The sequence below is a fragment of the Perca flavescens genome, chromosome 9 (assembly GCF_004354835.1).
Source record: "Perca flavescens isolate YP-PL-M2 chromosome 9, PFLA_1.0, whole genome shotgun sequence".
In the NCBI taxonomy this organism is placed as follows: domain Eukaryota; kingdom Metazoa; phylum Chordata; class Actinopteri; order Perciformes; family Percidae; genus Perca; species Perca flavescens.
This window is the reverse complement of record NC_041339.1, coordinates 3437726-3458437: the sequence shown is the minus strand read 5'-3', so window position 1 is coordinate 3458437 and position 20712 is coordinate 3437726. Positions and strand designations below refer to the sequence as shown.

The 20712-nt window shown below is 43.0% G+C and overlaps 2 protein-coding genes across 3 annotated transcripts in view; one reads left to right on the top strand and one right to left on the bottom strand.

Moving 5' to 3' along the window:
• The window catches only part of si:dkeyp-117h8.4 (uncharacterized), a 4816-nt gene extending 3609 nt beyond the window's left edge, over positions 1-1207 (bottom strand). The window contains exons 1-2 of the mRNA XM_028588377.1: positions 965-1207; positions 745-808 (exon numbers count right to left, since the gene is read on the bottom strand). Coding sequence (XP_028444178.1) covers positions 745-808; positions 965-1180 — 280 coding nt within the window. The 5' untranslated portion in view covers positions 1181-1207. The remainder of the gene's footprint in view (positions 1-744; positions 809-964) is intronic.
• Positions 335-20712, top strand: aasdh (aminoadipate-semialdehyde dehydrogenase). 2 transcript variants are annotated; one of them, XM_028588373.1, is made up of 14 exons: positions 335-408; positions 6568-6688; positions 8535-8830; positions 10682-10874; positions 11823-12064; positions 12720-12826; positions 12910-13082; positions 13934-14246; positions 14331-14443; positions 15791-16499; positions 17484-17647; positions 18332-18457; positions 18578-18709; positions 19929-20711. In XM_028588373.1, exons 2-14 carry the CDS (start codon positions 6638-6640, stop codon positions 20337-20339), a joined length of 3030 nt encoding a protein of 1009 aa, XP_028444174.1. In that variant the 5' UTR covers positions 335-408; positions 6568-6637; the 3' UTR covers positions 20340-20711. The 2 variants fall into 2 exon arrangements, with proteins under 2 accessions (XP_028444174.1, XP_028444173.1); XM_028588372.1 differs by lacking the exon at positions 335-408 and adding an exon at positions 5168-5620 and having other exon boundaries at positions 19929-20712.

Genomic DNA, 20712 nt, shown 5'->3' with positions numbered 1-20712 from the left:
GTTAAATTCCCATAGAGGGAGGCAGATTTTGATTTTTAAAGGCTAGTTATTTCATGGATCCAGGATACTATGCATCCTGATAAAGTTCCCTTGGCCTTTGGAATTAAAATAGCCCCCCCCCACCCCCACATACCCTTCACCATACCTAGAGATGGCATGGGGTACTTTCCATAAAATCATCTCTCAGTGCAAATCAAACCAGCTATTAGGCTAACTGAAATAAAACCATGCCAATCTCTAGGTATGGTGAAGGGTATGTGATGATGTCGGAGGGGGGAGTATTTTAATTCCAAAAGGACAAGGGAACTTTATCAGGATGCATAGTATCCTGGACATCAGACTTCAGCTGGTCATCAACCTCTGTCCCTAAGTATCTGTCAGTGTTGACTCTCTGGATGGGTTCATTTGGTGAGTGGGACTTCTCTACTACATCTAAAATCTACAGTATGATCACTTCCTTTGTTTTAGTCACACTGACCTCCTCCTGATAACCCACCCAAGGGTGATTTGTCAGGCTTTAGGATTCCTTACCAAGGCTGTATCATCTGCATACTTAAAAAAAAGCTCGCTGTCAGCCTAACCTGTCAGCAGGGTTGGTTTTATTTTCTCTAACGGTACACTATACATCCACATGACTGTACTAACTAGCTACGTTGTCTGTTAGTGCTCTTACAGCGACAATCTCTTGCATTAGCTAAACCACGGGCAGAACCAATGTTATAAAAACTTTTGTAGTCAACTTACTCTGGGTTCTTGTGCTGTCGAGGTCCACCTCCACCCCCCCATCTTGGTATTGAAGCTTTGAATACTGTTAAAAAGCGAATGCAGAGGTAACGTTAAGCAAACACGAGTTTTCACATGCTCATAATGTATATTTGAAGTTAATTTAAGCTAACGATTAGCTATGCTCCGTCACTTCAAGCTAACGGTAACGTCGACACCGCCCGATAGCTTATCAACACACCTTGTCTATGATTCGTTCCAGTGAGTTTCTGTAGTTACGGCTATTTTCAACCAGTCTTGTCTGCAATAAGTCATCCATATTGCATCTAAAAGTCCGTTTTCTTGATATTGACAGGTGGAGGTAGCAGGCTACTTGATCGGAAACAAAAGGCGGTTTTATGTTCAAAATTCTTTCTCCACAAAATAGAGACAGACTATTGGACAGGCCGTGGTGCATTCACTGCTGCTAGGAAATCATGCTTCTTCTTCTTCTTCTTCTTCTTCTTCTTCTTCTTCTTCTTCTTCTTCATCTTCGGCGACTTGCAACCAGTCGGAGCGTTATCGCCACCTACTGTATCCATTTTACATATTCCTTACATTCTTGTTAGTCCAGTTTGTTGCAGATAATTGAATATAAATTGTAACACCATCTTTCCAGAGTTATTTGCTAAGCTTGTTTTAACATCCATATATGCTGAATTCCTTCACATTCCAGTCCATCCTTTAACAATCTTTCAGTTGAGTATTGAGGGTATACCAGAAGAACATGTTCCACAGACTCCTTTTGATTGCAGGCATTACAATTTCCAGTGGGATGTTTCCAAATAAGGTGCACAGATGCACTTAACTTTGTGTGTCCAAGTCTCATTCTACTAAAGAAGCACTCTTCTCTTTGGTTTTCCCCCAGTCCTCTTTCCTTCCCCACTTTCTGCTGAATCTGATATAAATGCCTTCCTTTTGTATCAGAGTTACGTAGTCTTTCCCACTGTATATTTATTTTGTTCCACATGAAAGATTTGATCTCTGCTTTGCTTATTGATATTGCCACCTCTACGCTATTTGCTTTTAATCAATTTTTAGCCAGAGTGTCTACTATCAAATCATAACGAGTTATCTCAATTCACTTTACAGATAGAGTAAGTCTAGACCACACTATAATTTACAAAGACCCAACAATTCAAGTGATTCCCCCCAAGAGCAAGCATTTAGTGTGACAGTGGCGAGGAAAACTTCCTTTTAGGGAGAAACCTGGGACAGACCAAGGCTCTTGGTAGGCGGTGTCTGACGGTGCCGGTTGGGGGTGTGATGAACAGTGGCAATAACAGTCACAATAAAGATAATGGAACTATGACTAGAAATAGTAGTTGTAGTAATTCATGGCGTAGCAGGGCACTGCAGGGCGTTACAGGGTGTAGCAGGGAACAGCAGGGCATAGCGAGAAATAGCTTTTTTCCCAGGGCCATAAATAAATGAGCTGCTGTAAGGCTAAGCTATAAGCTGGACTTGAACCATTCTGTGTTGATAATGCACTGGTTTTCTTATTCTGATTTTAATATTATTTATCTTCAGTATTTATTGTTGCTGACACTGTCACTTTTTATCTTTCAATCTTTATGCTGCTAAGTGAGTGATTGATGTCATCTTAATTTTGTTGTGTAGTGATATGCAATGACAATAAACTATCTATCTATCTAGCTGGATGTAGCAGGGCGTAGCAGGACATAGCAGGGCACTGCAGAGCGTAGCAGGGCGTAGCAGGACATAGCAGGGCACTGCAGAGCGTAGCAGGGCATAGCAGGACATAGCAGGGCACTGCAGAGCGTAGCAGGGCACTGCAGAGCGTAGCAGGGCATAGCAGGACATAGCAGGGCACTGCAGAGCGTAGCAGGACGTAGAAGGACATAGCAGGGCACTGCAGAGCGTAGCAGGACGTAGCAGGACATAGCAGGGCACTGCAGAGCGTAGCAGGACATAGAAGGACATAGCAGGGCACTGCAGAGCGTAGCAGGATGTAGCAGGACGTAGCAGGGCACTGCAGAGCGTAGCAGGACGTAGAAGGACATAGCAGGGCACTGCAGAGCGTAGCAGGACGTAGCAGGACGTAGCAGGGCACTGCAGAGCGTAGCAGGACGTAGAAGGACATAGCAGGGCACTGCAGAGCGTAGCAGGACGTAGCAGGACGTAGCAGGGCACTGCAGAGCGTAGCAGGGCACTGCAGAGCGTAGCAGGGCATAGCAGGAAATAGTAGGGCACTGCAGAGCATAGCAGGGCATAGCAGGACACTGCAGAGCGTAGCAGGGCATAGCAGGAAATAGTAGGGCACTGCAGAGCGTAGCAGGGCATAGCAGGACACTGCAGAGCGTAGCAGGGCATAGCAGGACATAGTAGGGCACTGCAGAGCGTAGCAGGACATAGCAGGGCACTGCAGAGCGTAGCAGGACGTAGCAGGGCGCGGAGCAGGACCACGGCGACAGCTGCAGCCATGATTTAGGTGCCGCGCTAATCCAAGGAAAACTGCTGGGCGAAAAAACATAAGGATTCCGGGGAATGGGCTCCCCAGAGCAAAGTTAGTAACAAGTATTTCTGGGACATGGATGCACACAGATGGAAAGAGAGAGGAGAGAGGAGCTCAGTGTGTCAAAGGAAGTCCCCCGGCAGTCTAAAACTATAACAGCATAATTAAGAGCTGAGCCAGTTCTATAAGGGTTGGTAGATGAATCTGACGACTATGAAGAGAAGCAGTGAAGAGAAGAGAGTGTGTTGGTACCCATAATAACTGATCTATTCCCATTCTACTGATTATATATAATGATAATACAATTGCATACAGAATATCCTCTCTGCATCTTGATGAAGCATGCTTGATAGGAAATCATGCTTTCCGAAATAGCGCTTCTTTTAGGTTTATTGGCGGTTGGCAAACAACAATTTGGTGCATTACCGCCACCAATTGGTTTATGTATGGATCATAATATCTTGTTTTTACAATATTCAAATAATAATAATAATAATAATAACACAAAATTAATAAATACCCAAACTTGTCGTCTCAATCATGTTAATTTGTCTAAGAAGAACTCAAGAAATCAAGAACTGAGTGTTGTTTACCATTTGGTTAATATTCATTTTTTGCGTTCTCTTGCTCTTCTCCTGCTCCTTCCTGCGTAGCGCATTTCCCACTTTCCTTTAAACTCTGTAAAACCTCTGTCCTTTCCTCTCTTACCTCCCACTGCTTTTTCCACCTTTCCTTCAATCAATGTTTATTTAAAGTGCTCATATTATGCTTTTTGGCTTTTCCCCTTTACTTTATTGTGTTCTATATCTTTTTTGTGCATGTTATAGGTTTACAAAGTGAAAAAGCCCAAAGTCCCCCTCAAAGGGACTTACCATCTCCAACAGAAAACACTGTTCACAAACTGCTCCAAACAGCTCTATTGTAGTCCAGCCTTTACTTCAGAGACAAACGTGGTCACTTTCAGGGCACGCCCTCATACTCTGCTTCTGACTGGCTATTAGTCCTTACCTAGCTAATGCACATGTGCGACTCCCAACAAAGATGGTACAGAAGTGAGATGTCTCACTCTGTAGCTAAAACAGAGAGCTCAACACACAGGGTGAAAAGAGGAGCTGCAGCAATGTGCAGTACAACAAAAATATGTTTTTTGAAAATGAAACCATGTAAACATATTCTGATATAACCTCTAAATACAATTATGAACCTGAAAATGAGCATAATATGAGCACTTTAATAATGCTCTTAACTCATGTTTTGCTATAACTAACTGCCGAATCAATGTAAATATTCTTTGTAGACTCCTTTGCCACCTTATCTGCCGTTTCATTTCCTTTGATACCAATATGCACCATATCTAAGTGTAAGACCCATCATTTGAATTCTGTATAATGTTTGTTGTATTAAATGCAAAATAGCGGATCTGCTGTCTGAATGCTGTAAACCAGCTAGTAATTGAGCTTGAGTGTGAACAAATGATTGCTGTCAATGGTCTTCTATCCTCCATCCACTGTACTGCTAAAAATATTGCAAGCCTAAACTCTAAACTGATAATTAATTTATCCTTTTTCCTAATTTGAGATGAAACTCGTGATCAATAAATGCTACTCATATTTTAATATTTCAATTGAAAGTCGTAACGTATTTAAAGACAAAAATACCAACGTTTGAAATTTTGATGGAAGACTTGCACATAATTATGTATGTCAATAATTTGGAGGGGCTGTGTCATGATGATGTGATGTGCAGCAACATTTAGTGGATGTAAATTAGCTGACATCAAACACATACCCAAAACACACAATCGGTTTCGACAAAATGATAAACATCATAGCCCCGAAAGGCTGTATTTTCTTTTTTTGTTAAGACCATTGACATATATAAAAGATCATGTTAAGTCATATTTCCCGATTTCGGGATGAACGACTCTAACAGAAGCATTTGAAGTAGCCATCAGCGTCATCAACGTCATCTTCACGCGACAAACCCATGGGGGCTGCCTCGATGTAAACAAAACCGCATTCGTCTGAATTAAAGACGAAATATATATATGATATATATGATAGAATATAATTTGTAAGTGTTCCGTCCAGAATGGGCACTAACAGGGAATGAGCGGGCGTTTCTTTAGCGGCTCCCCGCTATGGCTGCTCGGACGCTGCAGGAGCTTGTAGCCGCCGCTGCCTGCGTGCACTCGGACAGAGCAGCTGTGAGATATGACGGCGGGTCGGTGTCAGGGAGCCCGGTGTCCCTGCTGCTGTACCGAGAGCTGGTTGAACTGGCCGGTGAACTGTCTCATATTCTACGGAAGACCTGCTCTCCGAACAACGGAGTGATCGGGCTGTATTGTTGTGATGATTTGTTCATACCTGTCTGGATTCTGGGGTAAGTTCGCTGGAGAAGCAGTGGCAGCAAAAAACTGTCCTGTCCTGTTAGTAATGTCCTGAGTAGTGTCCCGGGACAGTCAGACACTGTCCCGGGCAGTGTCTGACTGTCCCGGGACAGTTATGGGAGTCACAGGACAGTGTCTGGTAGTCACAGGACAGTGTCTGACTGTCCCGGGACAGTCATGGGAGTCACAGGACATTGTCTGACTGTTGGGACACTCCTCAGGACACTACTTACAGGACAGGTCAGTTTTTTGCTGCCACTGCTGCTGGTTCACTGTCGTCTCTGACTCAAAGTTTACCCGTGTTGTGACCAAGTCATCTTTGCTCAAGTCCCAAGTGTCTCAAGCTATTTGTTCCATGTCTAAAGCAAGTCTCTATTTTTTGGGGGGCTAGTCAAGTCACAGGTCATGTCAAGTCAAGTCAAGTCCTTAGTTAAGGCAAGTCACATGCCAAATCAAGTCACTTTTTTATACTCAAGATTAAGCACTGTTACCTGTAGTCTTTATAAAGAGAAAAGACAAGGTATTAGTAGCTAATAAAATGAATGGCTAGTTTGTATCACTAGCATTGATAGTTTCTGTCTAACTTGATAGTTAGACAGAAATGTGACAACATTAAATTATATTATTATATATTTAACAGCTAACATTAAAACTTATGAATACATGCAAGTCATCCAAGTCATCATGCCTCAAGCCAAATCGAGTCTCAAGTCACTTATTTTTTGTCAAAAAGTGACTTGAGTCGACTCAAGTCCAAGTCTCAAGTCCACATCTCTGAAGTTTACCACTCCATGTCAAAACACAGCATCTGACCAGTGCATATGTGAGTGTGTGGCTTAAAAAAGCCATTAATTCCCGTGCCGTATCAAATGAGTAATGTCTTGGGAGAGTGGCTGAGTAATTTGAAGGGTGATATGTACTGTACTCTGGTGTTTGCCAGGATCCTGCAGTCACCCGCTGCCTATGTCCCACTGGACCCAGACTCTCCAGGACTCCTCACTGCCAGAGTCATGAACCAGTGTGGCCTCAAGTACTGTGCTGTGAAGACTGACGTCCTGCAGGTTGAATATCTAATATATCATGAATGAATGATAATGACTAGTTGGGCTGCAACGATTATTTACATTGTCGATTAAACTGTTGATTATTTTCTCAATTAATCGATTAACTGTTTGGTCTCTAAAATGTCAGGAAATGGTAAAAAAGAAAAAAAGAATGTCTTGTCCACAACTCAAATATATTCAGTTTACTGTCACAGAGGAGAGAAGAATCTAGAATGCATAAACAATTAATCGATTATTTCATTAATCTCTGCAGCTCTAATGACTAGTTGTGCAAACGCAACATTTGATAATAATCTTTATAAATATAGCTAAATGAAATATGGTTCCTCTCAAGATCAGGGTTTAAAAACATGGCCAGATTAGCCTGTTGGGGCCTGTACTACGAATCCAGATCAACATGCCCTGGATTTCTTTCAGTTACCCGACTTCACTAACCCTAACAACTGCGGTCCCGCGTAACCCGAGATCTGAGGAGCAGTTAACCGTAGTCGTCAGAAATCCACCAGAGTTTAAAATGCCAACCATAGACTGTATAATATTAAAGGACAAAGTATCCGGTTAGGCCAAGTGCTGCAAATAAGGAAGTGCCTTAAAGCTGCATTCTATCTGAATTACAGCAGGGGGAGACATGTGCGGTTGCAAAAAGAGGTGGGTTTCTGTAGAAGTCTATGAGAAAATGACCCACTTCTCTCTTGATTTATTACCTCAGTAAACATTTTCATAATTAGTTTATGGTCTCAATCACTAGTTTTAAGTCTTCTGCAGCACAGAATGACGTACATTTTTTGAAATATGAACTCGTTGATTTTAAAATCGGCAAAAAAGCAGGGGGTGTTTTAGGGCATGGCTATGTTGTGATTGCCAGTGAAAGTGTGTAACGTAACGTGTCTCCTCCCTCACTCCTCCCTCTCGTCTAAAACGTAACGGCAAACTCTGCGACTCATAGCAGATCTCCACAAACCAATGGGTGACGTCACACATGCCATTAATATTACATATACAGTCTATGAAGCCAACACAAAGGCAGTCCAAGGCAACGGATATTACATTACATTACATGTCATTTAGCTGACGCTTTTATCCAAAGCGACTAAATGAGTAAAATCCAGCGGACTTTCCGGCGGCAACGTAGCAATCCCGTTAGTGGAACGTCAAGGATATAGACTAGGTCCCTATTGACCCCCCCCCACACACATCCACCACCTCTTGCCTCTCTTTGCATTGTGTTTACTCGCCTCCGAGTTCCCATTATATCCAGAGTACACAGCTGACTAAACAACTGTATTACAGGCCAGTGACCCAGGACCCAACCATATGGAATCTGCACAATGGGAGCAGTTTGAACTAAAATAATAAACCTCTTAAAAATAAATGTTGACACAATAAGACAGGGCCACACAATTAGCTAATAATCCAGGACCCACTAAAGCTGCTGTTGTACTTCAGTGGTGTAATCAAATTAGCGAAATCAATTGATATGCATAGAACCTGGGGGCCTTGGGCAAAACATGTGAAGTGTGTGGGTGCATCAGACTTGGTGCAATCAAAAATCTGATCTGAGTTTGTGTAAATAAAGTGCATGCGGCAGAGTAAAAAAAGTTTAAGTATTTCATCTTTTTTTTTTTTATTCTTTATTTCTGCTTTTATGTCTATTGATGTATCCACTAAAGCAGATTCATGAACACCCATGTAGAAATATCTCAAAATAATATTCCCTTCCAAGCATACACACTACAGTTGACTTTGCTGTATATTAGCGTTTGTTTTACACTATCCACATGAATTCATGATCTCTGCTTTGTAGGAATATTTACATAGATTTTCTTTCTTTCCTTCCGTCAAGCGATTCCAGGCAGCTCTCGCCAACCACATATCCGTGGAGGTGTGTGTGGTGTTGCCCAAGTTCAAACTGACCGTGATACACATCGAGCTGCTGCCAGTCTCTGAGCACCGACGAGGACCGGAACAACCCGGGGCTCTGACAGCAGATGGAGCTGGTCTCTACGATCCAGCTGCAGGGTTAAAGGAGGCTGGTCACGGAGACGTGGCGTATGTGCTGCACACATCTGGAACCACTGGCCTTCCCAAGATTGTACGGGTGCCACACAAGTGTATACTGCCTAATATACTGCATCTGAGGTGAGTCTTTATCGATTTATTTATATTGAAATCACTGTTATTTTGATGCATATGAAAAGCAGGGATGCACCAAATCCAGATTTTTGGGGTTTGGACAAATACTGAATCCTACTCCCATCCTCAGTCCATTAACACAGTAAACACATTAATGAAGTAAACAACGTCCACAGCAGTGTATTTTCCATTCGGCGTAGGGCTAGCAAAGCTGGTAATGGTCGTCTGGTTAAAGGTCCCATGACATGGTGCTCTTTGGATGCTTTTATATAGACCTTAGTGGTCCCCTAATACTGTATCTGAAGTCTCTTTTATATAGACCTTAGTGGTCCCCTAATACTGTATCTGAAGTCTGAAGTCTCTTTTATATAGGCCTTAGTGGTCCCCTAATACTGTATCTGAAGTCTGAAGTCTCTTTTATATAGGCCTTAGTGGTCCCCTAATACTGTATCTGAAGTCTCTTTTATATAGACCTTAGTGGTCCCCTAATACTGTATCTGAAGTCTCTTTTATATAGACCTTAGTGGTCCCCTAATACTGTATCTGAAGTCTCTTTTATATAGACCTTAGTGGTCCCCTAATACTGTATCTGAAGTCTCTTTTATATAGACTTTAGTGGTCCCCTAATACTGTATCTGAAGTCTCTTTTATATAGACTTTAGTGGTCCCCTAATACTGTATCTGAAGTCTCTTTTATATAGACCTTAGTGGTCCCCTAATACTGTATCTGAAGTCTCTTTTATATAGACCTTAGTGGTCCCCTAATACTGTATCTGAAGTCTCTTTTATATAGACTTTAGTGGTCCCCTAATACTGTATCTGAAGTCTCTTTTATATAGGCCTTAGTGGTCCCCTAATACTGTATCTGAAGTCTCTTTTATATAGACCTTAGTGGTCCCCTAATACTGTATCTGAAGTCTCTTTTATATAGACCTTAGTGGTCCCCTAATACTGTATCTGAAGTCTCTTTTATATAGACCTTAGTGGTCCCCTAATACTGTATCTGAAGTCTCTTTCCCGAAATTCAGCCTTGGTGCAGAATTACAGCCACTAGAGCCAGTCCCACAATGAGCTTTCCTTAGGATGTGCCATTTCTGTGTCTGTAGCTATTGAGGAGGAGAGAGGGGGGGCAAGGTGGAGAGTGGGGGTGTGGCCTTGACCAACTGCCACTTTGCTCGTTTGAAAGCCATGATGTCTCTCTCTCATGAGATCAGCCCATCTTTCGGCTCGGTTTACACCTATCACCATTTCTAGCCACTGGGGGACCATAGGCAGGCTGGGGGAACTCATATTAATGTTAAAAAACCAGACATTTTCATGCCATGGGACCTTTAACACAAGTTTTTAGCTGTGACTGTCCTTCCTTTGCCGTACCTGAAGTTGCTACATTCTGGCTGCTGTCTGGAGATTCCTTCATGCACAACTCATATTCTTTCGGATGTTTCATACCAAATGTTGTAACAGCAGCCATGTTGTGTATTGTTTAGGGTCCTCGCCACCACGAGACAAATCGGCATTGCAAACTGAACATGTAGCTGGACTTGAATGGCCTTCTTTTGACTGAAAGTACTGTCAAACTACACTTTTTCTGCTCACAAGTTCCATTTTCACTTTCTGACAGCCTACTGCATTGAACGCTCTACCTACGTAAACACCTTCCCATAATCAACGGCGCCGTCATTACGTCGACCAGCGTAGGGCGAGTACTGCAAGCGTAGGGTTCGCTTCGGTGGAAAAAAATTCTAAGGTTCGGCAGAAACCGAACCCCGTCGAAAAAAGCCCAATATTCGGCCGAATCCGAAGCTGAATCCTGGATTGGGTGCCTCCCTAATGAAAAGTGCACCTCTCTTGGCTCAGATCTTTGTTTCAGATGAGTGCAGGTGATGTGGTCTTCCTCGCCTCGCCCCTAACCTTTGACCCCTCTGTGGTGGATATTTTCCTGGCCTTATCGTCCGGGGCTCAGCTCCTCATCATCCCGACTGTGATCAAGAAAATGCCCGGTCGGCTGGCTCGACTGCTGTTCAAGAATCACAAGACGACTGTCCTACAGGCACGTGTGAAGAAGAGATATATATATATATATATATATATATTTATATATTTTGCCTAAACTTTTTCGGCAGTGGTGGTAGAAGTATTCAGATCCTTTACCTAAGTATAAGTACTAATACCGCACTGTAAAAATACAATGTTACAAGTTAAAGTCCTGCATTGAAAATTTTACTTAAGTAAAGGTATTTAGGTATCATCAGGCAGTGTTTCCTTTAGGATTTGTTTTTAGCAGTGGGGGCAGGTCTGAACACCACACCCCCATGAAACGGAACTGACACTTCGCTGCAACACAAACTAATATATTTATTCACCTCTATTTACCTATAGACTAATACAAGACCTATAAACTAATACAGGACCTATAGACTAATACAGGACCTATAGACTAATACAAGACCTATAGACTAATACAAGACCTATAGACTAATACAAGACCTATAGACTAATACAGGACCTATAGACTAATACAGGACCTATAGACTAATACAAGACCTATAGACTAATACAAGACCTATAGACTAATACAAGACATATAGACTAATACAAGACCTATAGACTAATACAGGACCTATAGACTAATACAAGACATATAGACTAATACAAGACCTATAGACTAATACAGGACCTATAGACTAATACAAGACATATAGACTAATACAAGACCTATAGACTAATACAGGACCTATAGACTAATACAGGACCTATAGACTAATACACTCAACTAAGTGATTAATGGTCTGGTCATCTCAGCTGGACTTGTAGGCCGTTATATTGTTGGGTAGTTTAATTTATAATAAAACATCAGATTTGATGAGCTACATGCATCATATTTTATAAACTACATGTGTCAAATCTTAATTTATCAAGTAAAGTAAAAGTACCTGACGTTTGTACTTGAGTACTGAGTACTGAGTCACTATCATGTGGTGTTTTCTCGTTTCCTCAGGTCACGCCGACACTGCTTGGCCGCTTCGGGCAGCGCATCCTGAAACAGGAAGTGTTGTCGCCGGGCTCCTCGTTGCGGCTGTTGGCCCTGGGCGGGGAGGCGTGCCCCTCCCCCGCTCTGCTGAGGAGCTGGAGGCACGAGGACAACCACACCCACATCTACAATATCTACGGCATCACCGAGGTGTCCTGCTGGGCCTGCTCGTACCAAATCCCCGAGTCTCTGCTGCGGTCCAGCAGCCCGTGAGTGTGTCCCCTGTTTACAATGATTCATTGATTCCATTTTGTTAAACAAGCTGAAATCAATACGACTTACAACTCGGGTCAAATCTGAACCATTTTCAAAAAGTTTCTATATCAGAAATTTTGGTTTTCTTTCAACCAAATAAAAAAAAAAAAAATAATAACATGGATGGTTCTGTACAACTATTACCCTTCACAAGTAAAATAAATGATCAGATGATCAGTTCACTACTTGAGTTTGGGTGTTTTATAAAATTGTATAGCATTTGAAGATTTTTTTTTATTATAACGTATAAGAACATTGAAAAAAGTGACAAAAATGTCGAAAACAGTTGGGGGAAATTTTTTTTGAACCAGATGAACAAAAAGTTGCTCGGTCGACGAGAAGACATCGCGAGGGTTAAATGCATCGGGAGCCAAAAATATCAAGAAAACCCCCCCGACAAAAACGTTATAAGGCACAGAAAAAAATCGACAAAAACATCAGAAAAAGTGGCAAAAAAGTACTTGGATAAAAGTGACAAAAGTGTCAAACAAAAAAGTTTAAATTTTGACCTAGAAAATCAGAAAGTTGCATGGTCGACAGGAAGAGTACACAAGGGTTAAACGAGCTGCAGTCAGTACAACTTGTATTTAACATTAACATGGCTTTCAGCTCGCTGTCCTTTGTGCCTCTGGGGAGTCCTCTGATGGACACAGTGGTTGAAGTGAGAGATGATCATGGCCGCGTTGTTACCGAGGGTGAAGGACAGGTGTTCTTAGGTGAGAAAGAGCTCATTGATGTACGTGCACATGTTATTTCAGTGAATGCACTCCACATAAATCCATAATGGTCCCTGGTGCAGGTGGAGAGCACAGAGTGTGTCTCCTGGATGACGAGGAGACGGCCGTCCCCGGGACAATGAGAGCCACTGGAGACTGGGTGAATGTTAAAAACGCACAGCTGTACTACCTGGGACGGAGAGACCGGCTGATAAAACGCCACGGAAAGCGGGTCAACTTGGACAGCTTGCAGCAAGTGAGATGTTTTATGTATATGTATATGTATATGTATATATATGTATATGTATGTATAAGGGGGGAGAGAGGTTGGACTCAAACCCTGGACCTTCTGCATTGAGGCATATACCTCTACATATGTGCGCCTGCTCTACCAACTGAGCTAACCTGGTCACATACTATGACTTTTTTTTTTTTTTTTTTTTTATCACTTTTTTGCCCTAATATACAATGACTTTTTTCCAACATACTATAATTTGATGTTTTTATGACTTTTTTCAACATACTTTACTGTTTTTTTTCAATATACTATACCATGACTTTTTTATCACTTTTTTTCAACATACTACTGTATGCCATGACTGTTGACTATTTGGTGACACGGGGGCTCAGAGGTTAGCAATACTCCAACTACACTGCAAGTACAGTAGGCAGTGCACACTGTGACCCCCGGTTCGATACCCAGTCTGGGCTGAACCTTTTCGTGTGGAGTTTGCATGTTCTTCCAGACTTTTTTTGACGTACTATACTATGACTTTTTATGACTTTTTTCGACATCCTATACTATGATTTTTGGTAACACTTTACTTGAAGGTATCTACATTAGAGTGACATGACACTGTCATGACACATGAACCCTAACCTTAACTTGTCATGACAAAAACCGAATGACACTTAATAACAGAAGCGGGATGTCATAAACGTTTATGACTTGTTTATAATGTTTATAACACGTTCATGACAGTGTCATGTCACTCTTATGTAGATACCTTCAAGTAAAGTGTAACCTGATTTTTTAATGGCTTTGTTTCGACATACTACGCTATGACTATTTTCATCACTTTTTTTTTTTCATCACTGCTCCTGCAGCTCATATTGAGTCTGCCTCAGGTGGAGGCCTGCGCCGTGGCTCTGCACCAAGCCTTTCGACTGCTCGCCTTTGTCGTGGCGTCCACATCTGGAGAGCAGACAGCGGCTTCTCCTCTCACATCTGCGCCGAAACATGCGGATCAAACGGCCTCTGCCTCAGCCGAGCGTCCTGTAGAGCCCCGGCGGGGGGAGACGGGCGACAAAGACGGAGATCTGAGCCGACTCATCCAGCACCAGCTGTCTCTGCTGTTGCCGCCGTACAGCGTCCCTGACGCGCTGGTGCTGGTCCCGGCCCTGTGCCTGACTCCTCACGGTGAGCATCAGACACACGGTCGCCGCTGACGAGAGACGATAACGCTTCACTATTTCACTTACCCTTCTGTTTGTCTTACGGCAGGTAAAGTAGACATGGGGGCACTTTTGAAAATATACCAAAGACAGAGATGGTGTTTAGAGTCTTCGGGGGGGGATCTCACCAAACTGAAGCAAACTCTGCAGTCCCTGTGGCAGGTATGGCCAGTTTTCCACCACTTTGACAACACAGCTCCACATCTGAATACTTCCTGATAGAGCTGCACGATATGAGGAAAATATGCGATAACGTTGTTGAATATCACTACAACGATCTCACTTGCAATAAATAAACAGATGTTAAAGTGTACTCAGTTCTGCTGCTTTCAGAAGTTCTGCTACAATACATTACAACAAACTGAAAGGAAACCATTTCCAACGTTCTTTTATTGAACAAATTGAACAACCCTCCTGTTGTCCTCGGGTCAAATTTGACCCATTTTCAAAAGGTTTCTATAGCAGAACATTTGCTTCTCTTTCAACCAAATTGTCAAAAAAATTATGTGGATGGTTCCATACAACGCTCGTCACAAGTGAAATGAACCAGTTCAGTACTTTGATTAAATTTGGGTGTTTTATTCACCAAAAAAATGGATAAAAGAACGTTGAAAAAAAGTGACAAAAATGTTAGAAAAAGCTTCAAAAACTTGAAAAAAAAAACTTCAAATAAAGCGCAGAATAACGACGACTCTAAATTACATCTGCTTGGGAGACAGAAGAAAATTTGGCTAGCCGGCTCAACTGCAACCAAGAAAATGATAGCTCAGCTCTGGCTAGACAAAATTGTCGGGAAAAGTGACAAATGTTGAAAAAGACGACCAAAACGTTGAAAAAAGTTTTAGTTTGAAATTTGGACCCAGAAAAACTTAAAGATGCATGGTCGACAGGAAGACAACACGAGGGTTAAATAGAATTAGAAAACTAAAAACATAATGACAAAGTGCACATTTCTACTGTGATTTCACCGAATAACACAAAAAAATCTCACTGTCTTTTGCGATATGTCGCCGCCTTTTTGTGATGTGTTTACTGCACGAGTTGATATCGCGGTGACGACAAAATAAAGGCTGTATAGTGCAGCCCCACTTCCCGGTTTACTTTGTTGCCTGAATATGTATGAACTGGACCGGAAACAGGGCTGCACGATATGAGGAAAATATGCGATATGCGATAACATTGTTGTATATCTCGATAAAGATATTACTTGCGATAAATACACAGATATTAATGTGTATCTTACTCATGCCTTTCTGCTGGTTACAGTGTTCTTCTAAAATATAACAAATTACTTGTTGAATTTAAAAAATAATTTCCAACATTCTTCTATGGAACAAATTGAACATTGAATTGAATATAAATTGGCACCACTACAAAAAGAATGAGTTACATTTGAACGTGCAGTTTTCTACTGCTTTTTTCTTTCAGCTAACCCAGAGTGTCTTTCGCAATTTGTATATTGGTGCCAGTTGAAGAAAAAAAAAACGATATCTTGTGCACCCCTAACAGGAAACTCTAGGTCTTCCTGAAGATGCGGCCCTTGATGAGGACTCCAACTTCCTGCTGAGTGGAGGCGATTCCCTGAAGGCACTCCGCCTGTGTGAAGACATCCTCGCTGCTGTGGGGGGGTCTTCGCCGGAGCTTTTGGAGGTTCTGCTCGACGGGACCTTCTCCGACGTACTGCGCCACGTCGCGAGAGTAACGCCGCCGCCGCCGCCGCTTGAGAGCAGCCAGTCGTTGTCTGAGGCCAAGAAACGAGACGCCGACGCTCCCCCGGTGGCGCCAGCCAAAAGAGAGCGCACCGAGTCAACGGCAGCAGAGAGGGCGCAGGGAGAGACCTGGGCTGTTAGGGTTGTCAGACGAGCGGGTGAGGTGATGGAATTGCAAACCAGAAGTCCAGAGGCAAATAAAAACCTCCAGGCTGATGCACTGGGACAAAAGAGTTCCAGTAAGGACCGCAGCGGTGATGTTCTGGGCCTCAGCCTGAGCTGGTCCTCCGACACAGGCAGATGTGTGGACGCCTCCCCGGTGCTTCTAGTACAACACGGGACCGATCGGAGCTCAGACGAGGGTAGGAGGACAGTGTTCATCGGATCCCACTCACACAGGATCCAGGCTTTAGACCTGACCGACGGGAGGCTTCTGTGGGAGCGAGTTCTCGGGGACAGAATCGAAGCCTCGGCTGCAGTGTCTCACTGCGGAAGCCTCGTGGTTATAGGTCGGTATCGTTACGATATTGGGTAACACTTTACTTGAAGGCATCTACATAAGAGTGACATGACACTCTCATGACACATAAACCCTAAAGGCCCAGACACACCGACCAGACGGCCGACCCTCGTCAGAAAAGCCAGTCAGACTGATCAGTCTCCCCGAGTTGGTTCAAAAAGTGCCTCGGAACACACCGAAGAGACGAGTTGTAATACGCCTCCATAACAGCAGGCGGCGCTTAATCTGTATTGTTGCCCCAAAAATGAAAACCGCCAGCTGATTGGATGAACGCTTCACGTGGGTCTGGTTTCTCCGGAAATTCAGTCATTCAACTGTCATGGCAGCTTGTTCAGAATACAATCTCATATTGTACTAAAATAGTTCACCGAAACGTGTTTCTGAAAACATTTTAAGCGAGAAATAGGCAGTTGTTGAATCTGTCTTCATTTCAGATCGACAAAGGTCAGTTTAAAAGGTTTTCGTCAGATTCTGAGAGACTAGTCACACTCATCCCGCTCCCCGTTTCCGGGTTAGCTTTCCACCAATCAGATGGGTCATTTGAGTCCGACTGCCGGCAGTGCCCGCCTCGCCGATTCAACATGTCAAATAGACCAAAACAAAGGCCGATGGCTCCTCGGACGGATGACGGCACGGAACACACCGAACAGACTCGAGTCACCGACCTCGCCAGACTGTCCAACGGCCGATTATCAGCTCGGTGTGTCGGGCTTTACTCTAACCCTAACCGTTTTGACCCTAACCCTAACCCTAACTTGTCATGACAAAAACCGAATGACACTTATTAAAAGAAGCGTTATGTCATAAACGTTCATGACTTGTTTATAATGTTTATAACACGTTCATGACAGTGTCATGTCACTCTTATGTAGATACCTTCAAGTAGTAGTAGAAGTGTAACCCAATGTTTTGTGAAAACATCGGACTGTATGTCATTGTCCTTTAGGATTTATTTTTTGGCGATTTTTCCCAGGTTGCTACAATGGCTGTGTGTATTTCCTGTGCGCTGCGTCTGGAAAGACGCGGTGGACGTTTGAGACGGGAGACGCCGTGAAGAGCAGTCCCGCCGTGGATCCCCTCACAGGTCTGGTGATAGTGGGCTCACATGACGGGCATGTCTACGCCCTGGACCCAAAGGTAGGAAGATTAAAAAAAAATGTGTGGCCAGTGTCATTTTCATGTTGGGGAAACCGCTTTACTGCCAATGACAGGAACAGGATTTACAAGTTTATTCATAAAGCTAGTTAAAGCTGGGGTAGGCAGGTTGATTTTTGGCGTGATTAGGCAGAAATTCCATAATAATCTTTCAGCATGTTGTTATTCAAGTGGTCTGAGAGAAAACTAGACTTCCCCATCTCCTCTTGGCTCAGCCTAGCCTTGACGGGAGACTTCAGCCAATCAGTGATCGAGAGCAATCCAATTGGCTGTTCTGTGCATGCATTGCCCGTGTGACAAAGAGGGGAGAGCTGCAGGAAGAGGCCTCACTCTTCTTCAAATTCTGGCGTTTTTTGGGGCGACCTCTAGCTCACCCAGTAAGATCGTGCGCCCCATGTAGGCTGAGTCCTTTGCAGCGCCCCGGGTTTGAGTCCGACCTGCAGCCCCTTTGCATCCCCCATCTCTCTCCCATACTTTCCTGTCGATCCATTGCTATAAAATAAAGGGAAAAGCCCCAAAAGATAATGGCGTTTTTTTTTTTTTTTTTTTGTTCTGCCCACTGCAGCTTTACCACACTAGTTTCCCCTCTGGGAATAAATAAAAAGTGAAAGTTATCTGAACTAGTAAATGTGGAGAAGATCAAGGTAAATGTACGTGTGCTTTTAGGTCCAGCGGTGCGTTTGGAAGCGTCACTGTGGGGGTGGAGCTGTGTTTTCCTCCCCCTACCTCCACGCCTCACTCAGGCAGCTGTACGCCGCCTCCCTGGGAGGTCACCTCCTCTGTCTTAACCCTGTGAGTGAAGACCGTACCAAACTTCCATAAACTATTGTGTCATTTTGTTCACTGAGGGACATTTTGAGACGGCATACACTTTGCTGTCTGATAAGTGTTTTGTTTTTTTTCCTGTCCCAGGACAGCGGAGAGGTCCTGTGGTCATACTGTAGGGACGTCCCGTTCTTCTCGTCACCAAACGCCTCCTCTGGTCACGTGATGATCGGCTCGGTGGATGGAAGCATCTGCTGCTTCAGCCACACAGGGACACTGGTGAGCGGCTGCTGTATTTCTCCACCATGTACTTTGTTATGGTGCTTTAAACGTGCCAGACACCACTGGGGCTCATCGTGTTGCCAGGCCTGAAATCTTAAAGGGTAACTTCGGTATTTTTCTATTCTCCCATGTTGAAATTGGTCTAGTGTTAAAGCGTAACTCTCACCAAAATGCAACCTAGGCTCTTTTTGTGAATGTAGCACTCCCATTCAAAAGGCAGCTTGACCAAAAATGAGAATATGGTAAATCATAAAAGTGGCGTTTCCGTCCTAATTATGCTTTTAAACGAAAGTTTGACTCGGGTACATTCACAAAAAGACCCTAGATTGGTGCGAGTTAAGCTTTAAGCGAGACCACATCCGCAATGCCATGGTCATACTCAGATTATTATTCTAAGTGTCTGACAACATTATGTGATGGATCCCTACAGAGGTCGACCTTTTTGTTAAAGATCCGTTTAGTTTGACATGAAACAGACCCGAAATCCCCATCCCCAAACCCACCAGACTCCATTTCATAAGCATTCAAGTCATTTTATCATCGTAAAACACACTTCATTCAAAGTCAATAGAAATTAAATAAAACTATTAGTTGAAGTGTCTTCATTCGTCTTTTCACTGTTCCAACAATCACCACTCTGGTTTGGTTGAAATAAACTCTGAATTCACCCATTTACATGTAAAAGTATGCTGGCTCTAAAAGTCCTGATTATTTCAATAGAGTCAGGTGAGTTTGGAGATGGAGATGGCCGAGCTGTTTTGGCTAAACAAAAAAATGATCTTACTCTTTAACAAAAATGTCTCTCTGTGTAGGGATCCTTTCCTTATTGGTGTCAGAATAACAATCTGAGCCTGATAGCGGCAAAAACAGCAATTTTGGTTTGGCGATGTTTTTGATCACTTTCTGATTTTCTTTGTTCATTTTTTTCAGCGGTTTAAAAAAAAATATTTGTAGATTTTTTTCCTGCGTTTATGTAGCTTTTTCAAACGGTCTTTTGTCATAGTTCGGATATAGAAAGTTTTTGTAAACGGGTCAAATTTGACCCGAGGATAACAGGAGGGTTAATACTGGACCGATTTCAAAGATCTTTGTTCACATTAATCACTTGGACAACAAGGTAAAGGGCCCAGGTTGAAAAATACCAAAATAACCCTTCAAGGATCAACATTTTTGCAAAATGGAGCAAAAGCTATTTTTGAAATGTGTTTCTTTGCAGGTTTGGCAGTTTTTAACAAAAGGACCCGTGTTCTCCTCACCGTGTATCACGGCAGACCAGCAGAGGGTTCTGTGTGGATCACATGATGGCTGCCTGTACTGTTTGAACTGTGCCGACGGCTCTTTAGTTTGGACTTTCCAGACCACGGGGAAGGTGTACTCCAGTCCGTGTGCGTTTGATGGCTCCGCCATGGGCAAAAGGGGGGTTCTGGTGGCTCTGGCCTCCACAGACGGCACCGTGTGGATCCTGGATGGACAAGATGGACAAATGCTGGCCTCAGTAACTCTGCCTGGGGAGCTGTTTTCATCCCCAGTGGCGTACGAACACTTCCTCGTAGTCGGGTGCCGCAATGACTATGTGTATTGTTTAAAGCTGACTGTCAAAGAAGGACAAGATGTATTTCTGCACTGATTTTTTTTTTTTTTTTTTTTTTTATAATAAACACTGATGGTTTTTATATCTGTGTCAGAGCAAAGGGGGTGCTTTGGGAATTACATTTTTAATTAAAGTTCAGGGAAATAATGAGTCTCTCAGTTCAGACATCAGTATTTAATTTACATTATTCATAACATTTTGTGTCTCTTTAAGAATATTCTCATGAATATCTCTAAGTGGGACAAAAAAAGTGCAAATAATACCAAACATTTTTCTCGTTACATATAACACTGCGTACACTACACTATTGTGCACGACCAACGTTAGAAACAGAATGACTCTTTCTGACCGAAGCTCTGGTGACGCCTTTGTCTTCCATACATACAGATCATTAGAAGTGAGGGGCAGG